Source organism: Dermacentor variabilis, chromosome 3 (assembly GCF_050947875.1).
Source record: "Dermacentor variabilis isolate Ectoservices chromosome 3, ASM5094787v1, whole genome shotgun sequence".
In the NCBI taxonomy this organism is placed as follows: Eukaryota; Metazoa; Arthropoda; class Arachnida; order Ixodida; family Ixodidae; genus Dermacentor; species Dermacentor variabilis.
In genome coordinates, this window is record NC_134570.1 from 129,522,885 (window position 1) to 129,531,061 (window position 8,177).

Genomic DNA, 8,177 nt, shown 5'->3' on the forward strand with positions numbered 1-8,177 from the left:
TGGCTACCTGAGTGATGTCACCTGATCCACTGCATAAGTCCTGAGGTTTTATAGCTGTGCTACTGCGCATGCAAGGGCGAAAGTTTACGGCACCAGTGCTTCAATTTCATGTGGCATGGTGGAGCTGACGTTTCGAACTATTCGAAAGATATACGCATTTGCAAACAGTGCATAGTCGATTAGATCACCGAATCAAATAAGACGTTTTGTGGTTTACTATTCAAGGTTGTTGAGTAACCGTGCACCCCTACTAAAGGTATAAGGATATAAATAAAAAAAGCACGGGTAGAGGCACACACGAGCACAAATAACACATTTAGACCCGTATCACGTATAATGACCTCTGCGAACAACTTGAAAACAACATATGTTTTATAAACAAGAAAAGTACTCCTACAACATGCGTCTGGATTTTTTATTATCGCTTCTAAAGCTACTTTAGGTTATCGAACATCTGCTTGAAGCTATTTATGGCTGGCCCGTAAATTTCCTCAAAGTGAGGCTGCTCGCGCTTGACACGGTCGTAGTAGCTTGTCAGCTTGGGAAACTTGGAATGGTCCACGAACTTGTTCTGAAATGCACAATAATTGGACAGTGGTTAAGTTCTCAGGTCAAGTGTGCAGTAGACGAATGCTTGAATTTGATATAGGCAGCTCGCAGGCACTGGCAGCAATCTCGGTTTCATGAGAGCTGCTGCCAGACAATGCAGCGGTAAGTACAGTGCAACACAAACCCATGCAGACAGACATGACAGAACTCTTTCGCGTATGGTGGGCATCGCCCATAATTCAGCTGTCCCCCAATTGGCCGAATAGCGTCACTTGCTAAACAGGGCGATGCAGTCGTTGCGCTGGTTACAAGGCACCAGTCACAATGACAACAACATACGTCTACTACAAGCGAGGCACAGTATGATACCATGAAGAATTAGGCTTATGGAATTATCCTGAGAAAGCCAAGGCGGTTCCAAACAATTGATGCTAAGAATACACAATGAAACTGCTGCACCCCTTACCTCCCTTGAAGTGGAAGATCATGCGCATCGTCTACCTTTATATCGGTCAACCAGTCGCGTAATAAGCGTACTAATGTGCACAGCAAACTTATAATGCACTTCCCATGGAAGCCGTCAATTTGCCATAGGCTCAGAGAAAGTTCGTGAAGCAAGTTTTGGGGAGTAGCGTAGACTTATTTTCATGCGGCAAAACCGCGCCGTCGCGGACTTTCTGGCTAGAAAGCTTACAGGCTAATACCGCGCATAGTACAAGCTCTAGTCTTTGATTGTCACTCCTAACTGACAACTCAGCTAACAAATTCCTACATCATGTTTCTATACCTCTCATATGAAATGAAAAATATTTATAAGATCTGTGACACGAGAAAAAAAATTCGAACAACATGCTACCGCATGTGTATGGAACTATCTATAAAAGTACATTATAACAAGGCATCTTGCTGTTTATGTGCTCTAGGCTTGAAGTCGGCTTCGATACAATTGACCTCATTGAGCGTTCTGCCTTGGTATTTGCTCAAATTACTTGCATGAAGAAAGTTCTACGCCGATTTTGCTGTCTTTTGATCTTAACGTTCTACAAAGAAGGTGACGCCGAACTGCTGCAAAACTATCGAGAGCACCCCCTGAACTGCAACCCAACCTTATTCTTATTTTTTGGCTGCTTCCGCCGTTGTCGACCAAATAGTTGGCTTTGGTTGTTCGGTTTCGCCCGTAAGCGTACGGGAAGCGGCGGCTGTGGCGGTTGTGTTTCGCTGGGGGCGAAGTGCAATAAAACCTGTGTGACGTGTATTAGGTGCAGGTTGAAGAACTTCGGGTGGTCGAAAATAAGCCGATGTCGCCCACCACAGCGTCCCTCAAAATCAAGCCGTGGTTTAATTAGCACGTAAAACAGCAGAATTTGTTTCTTATTCCTAAATTTAATTGTTGGATAGTCTAAGCCAAAATTCCTAATAGTTTTGCTATATTTCCTCATGTCGGGTAAATAATAGATGTTGTCAACGCGAAACATCCCGAGGACATGTGACACAATAACTTTAGCGCAAGAAATGCATTTCTAAAGTGCACGGCTCGACGGACAATATTAAAAACTTCTGTATTTGAGGCACTTTAAAATTTGTGCAGCCGTCGCGATAACGTCCAGAAATTTTCGCTTTGCGAACGCCTGACAGGCTAAGATAGGCTGGTGACTGGCCATGTTTACGAATCTGAGGGAAATGTTGACTCAGGTGGTGCAAGCAGGAAGAGCCATTACCTCAAGGGGCACAATTATGCGTGCTGTCAAGGCCATGTCGGCGAGGGTGAAGGTGTCGCCGACCGCGAACTTGCCCTCACCGATGAGGTGTTCTAGCCCTCGAAGCACATTCTGTTCAAAGGCCGTAATCTCCTGAGTCGTTGGCTTGGTCTTTTGATAGACTCGAGGACCCTGGACGAAACAAATGTACACATATTTCACTTTATTGACAACAAATGATCATGTAGGCGAATCAACACAATGCCAACTGCTCCTTATTCCATGATCAGGAAAGGTTGTAACTCGCATTCACCTGATAGAGTGTGTAAGTGCGACTGAATGAAGACGTAGAAAGAAACAGATACACCAAGACAGACCTACTTTGAACAATAAAATTTATTTTGGTACGCATCGGTAAATATATAACCTACGAGCGGAAGTGGGTACATATTTACATTGAAGCATAAGACAATATTTACAAACGCTGTTATGCGAACGCCACACGCATGCTTATGGCGGTCATTTTCAGCTGGGATAGGGATTCCTCAAGTTATGAACCAACATGAATGCAAATATTCAGTTAAGTCCAGTGTTTCTTGCTTGCCCGCACGTTTTCAGCCGTGACTCAAAAGTGGTTGCGTGCCGTCGATATACTTATGCAGGATGCTCTGGGATGATTAATCTGACAACGCCTTTTCCTTGTGGCTCTCAAAACTCGCCAACTCAATTCCAAGGAGAAAATTGCTTAACTCTTGCAAATAACCAACATTGCTTTAAACTACTTGCCCTATTAAGCTCACCGAGGACAGACAATTCCGCGCTTAATCACAGAGCCCCCTGTAACGCCCTCACTTAGCGAATATTCACTTAGCCCGTAGGTAACATCTACAACCCAAGCTTTTGCGCACGTCGATCCTCAGCCCTTTCGTATTTAAACGGCGTGCGTAATTTACTTCTCAATGAAACAGTTAGAACATGCCCATACCACGTTTGAGAGCTGCTAGTCGTACTAGCAGCTCGCGGATCCGTAAACGTGTTGCCTAGCGTGTCGTAATAGTATACGTACGATGCATTTCACAGACAAAATATTTGACCTCTCTTAATAGCTTCTCAAGACGATCATACCGAAGATATATGAACACCTTATAGTTATCAAGAGAATGCAAGTCATAACTGGGTAAACCACCATGCTTGTATGGTTGCTTTGGAGTCGGGCTGCTGTACCCGAGCTTGCGGAATCAAATCCTGATCTCGATGGCCGCATTTAGATGGTGGCGAAATGTAAAAGCACCCTTCAGTATGCTTTGGGTGCGCGTTAAAAATGCCCAGGTGGCCAAAATTATTCCGTTGTCGCCTAATACGGGGTGCCTCATAATCATATCGTAGTTTCCGAATACAAAAGCGAAAAAAACATAGGGTACTTACGATGAACACTCCCGATTCACTGTGGATTGTAGTGACAAGTGATGAAAGAATCTGGTCGATGTGGGTGCGAGTCTTGATGCAAGCCGGGTAGAGCTCCGAATCGGGGGCGTACTTGCGGAGCAAGTAGTAGGCAATGGCATTGCTGTGAAAGTAAGTGCATACGGTGTGTCTGTATGCGTGTTTCCATTTCGCAATTGTATATCGCCATCTTCAGGTAGCTATTTCCTAATAAATTATTGAAATTTGCAACTTAGGGCACATGTCGCCAGGATCAAATTGAATATGAACAATAAAGTGGCTTGCGCCTCGTTAGAAATAGTTATCGCCAAAATATGCTAAAATGCATTCATTCGAGAGTTAAGGTCATCCCTAATTCCTTGACGCACACTTTAGGAGGCTGTTAGCTCACTTCAAAGAGGGATATTCCTAAAATGTTGCTTCTCTTACTATTACTGCTAAGCAAATTTGACACCAGTACTCCTAGGCTTCAATTTGGAAAATTCGAAATGTGTTCCATCATGAACAAAGCAATAGTTCTGTCAGAAAATGCTTCACGATGAATTTCCACTGTAATGCGATTAGCATTCGAGAAACGCAGCGACACGCTTTATTTTCGCCGCCGAAAGGCGTCATGTATGAGACGACTATGCTGTCTCGCTACACACTCGCGAACGCCGAGCACGCCGTGAACACACTCGGGCACGCCGTGTCATTTAGTGGGAATGCCATGAAGTCCATGCATGGAGGCACATATACGAATGTATAGTAAGGAAAAAAAAAATATGTGTGTATAGATGACTCGCTTTTGACCCATACATACATACGTAGCGACACAAGCTGGCGTGTGAGAGGTTGAGGCCAATATCTACCCAGTCACTCAATTTGGCCAGGTTCAATAAAAACAGTTAAAAGTGGGTTTAAATAAATTGGTAGATACCGAGAAGTGCGTAACGTATCATAAGGACAATAAGTTTATTTTCCCGCATGTACATTGTAATTAGTCACGGAAGGATGTCTCGGTTGTTTCATACGTGTCCCTCCGAGAGAGGGAAGAACACTATTTTTAACAAACGACTTGATAAAATTCTATTCTAAAGAAAAGCAGGCTGTATGAAGCAGGCACAACGCAAATCCGGCATACGGCTCAGAAAACCAACCAGACTGTGCAAACGGTGAAGATGCTTGAATCCTACATGGTTTATCCTTGCATATGAGTTAAACTTCATTTTTTTATGTCATCAGCGATGTACAATCTTAATGAGCTTCTCTGTTCTTACCGAGGTCTTCAGCTCGTATTAATGATGGTGCAAACGTTGGGGTGCGTCAGGGGCATGTAAAACGGTTTCCAGAGAGAGCTTGCCGCACTACTTACCAGCCCGATTAGGTCACACGGCCACGCAACCAAGCCAGGCTTAGAAAAATATTCCGCGAAACTTCGAAAATGGGAATAAACCAGTGACATTGGCTTCGCAAAAAAAGATTAACGTGGAATGTAGACATCCTTTCCTTTATCTTTGAGCTTATTTCTGCCGAAAACTTTACCTGAACCAACACCGGCATGTGTCACTGTGAACTAGCCGTGCGTATCACGACTTCGGAGCTCACTCAGATCACATGAGGGCAAGAAGCGTCTTAAAATTAGGTCACCGCTACTTCAAGCCCAAGTCATGCACCGTCCCCTACATGCAAAAGCCAAATTACAAATACGGCTCATGCGTTTTCAAATAATTTCCTTAATTGTTTGCCTTCTCCTTAAGTATGAAACATCGGCTTGTAAACCTTTGTGTTCGAAATGCAACAGTGGGAATTAGAGAAGTACCAAATTCTCATTGCAGATAATCATTGAGAACCCAGTGATTTTCTAGTTGGCTCAAATCACACGCTTTATATTTTGGGTAGTGTGCAAGGAACTATGCCCCATTTTTTATATCAACGAAAAGCCAGTTTCACGCTTGTGCATTGTGCATGTAGTTGCTGACTTAAGCACACGTAGTCACAAATATGGCCATGGGCACGATAAAACGTGAAGCAGAATATACGCACCCTCCACAATACACATGAACCGAGCATCACGTTTTTCACTTTTCTCATATCAACTTACGCGCACTTTTATTGCGATAGCAATTATGTGGACAGTCCACGCGCCGTCGGCGTCGCCGTGTGGTTCCGCGTAAAGTCGAAGGGCGACAAAATCTTCGCATCTGGGCGTATGCTGTTATGTCATAGTGAACGCGTGTGAGGATGAGCCGGTGACCGTGGCTAACTCTCGGGAACGCAGCGGCGGAAATTGGGGAAGAAGCACACCGCCTTCAGTCGCCCGCTAGGCTTCGAGGGGAGCGTCGGTATGGGGTCACGTTCCACACCAAACAGCTCGGCCGGCAACTCGCGCCCGGCCAGGCCACTCGACCTTGAAAGCCATGTGCAACTGGTACAGAGTCTGCGCCGCACTGTGTTTTCGTGACGTCGTCCGCGTTCATGGGAGCGGCCGCACGAAGCTCCATTTACTCGCTGCTGCTACCACGTTTTCTGACTGGAGCGTTTTGACATCGAGTTTCTGTGGTAATCGAGTGAGATGTGTTCGTGTTTCCTTATTCGCGCATGACACCATGTTTTTACTTTAGCTAGTATTCCTTTTTACAAGCTTTTACGCCCGGTAAAACTACTATCCTTACTTCGTATGGCTGTCCACTAATTTACTATCGCTAGTTTGCTTTGCCTTTCGTGCGAAAATACAACTTTTTCTTGATATTTTCTCCTCGTAATACTTCCAGCGCCCATGCTTCTGCAGCCTTGTTAATCATGCATGGCACTCATGCGACAATACTTTCTTTGCGTGCGTTAAAGCGCGCACAATATATTCAGACGTAACCGTACTGATTGGTGGACACCCGAAATAAACATCAGATACAGTTTGCTAAGCGAGATTTCTGACAAACGGATAGATTCTGCAGCTTTCTTTCTTTAATTTACTTGTTCGTCCTCAATAAAAGATGATTTCACTGTTATTTATTTGTTTTGCATAATTGGGTAATTTTTGTTCGAAAGAACGCCATCTTTCACAATCTAGAGGGTGCGGACATCGAGCTACTGTGCAGACATGAATTTAACACCTTCATGGCACAATCTATTCTTGCGAGGTGGTAAGCTCTCTTATTCTCAAACTGAATTCTTAGCCATTGTGCCAGGCCTTCCTATAAGTTTAGAGAAACACACCTTTATTATACCGTTCTGTTTCGAGGTGGTGAAAAATGAGCGCTGGGATCTGAGCGTAGGCAGCAATGTACCCCGATGCTGCTTCGCCACAGAAAAAAAAAATCGAATCTGTTGCTGTGAAAATACCTTAGGGGATGAAAGGTAATAACGGCAGATAGGGAAAGTAAATCATATCACGTTTCTAGGGAACGAGAACGTAGATACTCAAACATCACATCAATCTCGAGTAGTATAGATTTGTTAAAGTCCCTCGGCCTCCAAATTGTGCACAATTCAGCATAGTCTCAACATAGTGTCGGAAGCCTTACCTTTCATAGACAATGAAACCATCATCGTCAATCGCAGGAACCTTGTGGAATGGATTGATCTGGAATACCGAGTGAGAAAATAGGTTTGTCGCAGCCCAGTTTACCAATACCACTGCCCTAATTAAATACATGCTCTATAAACACTGCAAGGAAAGCTACAAATAGTTACAATGATAGCACATAATTCCGAAGGTGGAGACTCCATTCGAACCATGCGGGCACCGAAGGATCCCCCATCAGTACCTACTACTACAAACTGTGAAGAACCACTATAAAACAAGAGCGAGAACGTCAATACACTGAAAACAATAGTACCCAAAGCGGTAGCATTATTTCAGCAGTTGCTTACCCAAAGGGAAAAGCAAATCAGGTACATCAGGTCCAAAATATGCGCGCCTAGGTTGTAGTTTACTGTAAATAATCTGATCCACTGCAGCGTGAAATGGCGAAATGGAGAACCAGACTATATTGTATTAGATTACAAACGAGAATTTCAGGTGTAGCAATTTAGGCAGGGAAAACACTGTTCGCGGGAACCAGTCATATAACATAACGCACAAATATCTAATATCTCACAACTTATATTTATCTCGCTGTGACACACCTTGAGGTATTCCTCGCTAAACTGTTCCTTGTTGATGTAGTCCAAATTCTTGAGCTTCACATCTATGTCCAAATGCTTTGCGAGTGTGCGTACAAAGTTGCAGGGCGGACTGCCAATTATATTATACAGAGTGATGGTCATGACTCAAACCAAGTGTACGTGCCACCTTCCTTCCACCGCAGACCTACAGCGAATGATACGAAATAGTTTCGAGAAGCGCATTTAAAAACCTCAGTCCCAAGGCTGCAGCAGGCGTAACACCTGACGGGTCCTGGTAATAAAGGCCTTGAAAACAACAGACGTATGCAGCACACTGCGAAAAATAGCAAAGAGGGCGTTTGCTGGTAACAGCGCTTTCAAAATGTCGACGTGCTTGTGGTG

General features: G+C 44.1%; 1 protein-coding gene across 1 annotated transcript; it reads right to left on the minus strand.

Moving 5' to 3' along the window:
• Positions 1-411: 411 nt before the first annotated feature.
• On the minus strand, positions 412-7,972 carry LOC142574177 (glutathione S-transferase 1-1-like). Its single transcript, XM_075683327.1, has 5 exons — positions 7,797-7,972; positions 7,193-7,251; positions 3,672-3,813; positions 2,268-2,438; positions 412-571 (listed from the first exon to the last, which is right to left on the minus strand). Exons 1-5 carry the CDS (start codon positions 7,935-7,937, stop codon positions 434-436), a joined length of 651 nt encoding a protein of 216 aa, XP_075539442.1. The 5' UTR covers positions 7,938-7,972; the 3' UTR covers positions 412-433.
• Positions 7,973-8,177: the final 205 nt, after the last annotated feature.

Coding starts and splice junctions, on each gene's coding strand:
- LOC142574177 (XM_075683327.1), bottom strand. CDS start 7,937: ATGACCATCACTCTGTATAATATAATTGGCAGTCCGCCCTGCAACTTT. Junction 3,814..7,192: donor GGTTTCATTGTCTATGAAAG/GTAAGGCTTCCG, acceptor TTACTTTCACAG/CAATGCCATTGCCTACTACT. Junction 572..2,267: donor GCATAATTGTGCCCCTTGAG/GTAATGGCTCTT, acceptor TGTGCATTTCAG/AACAAGTTCGTGGACCATTC.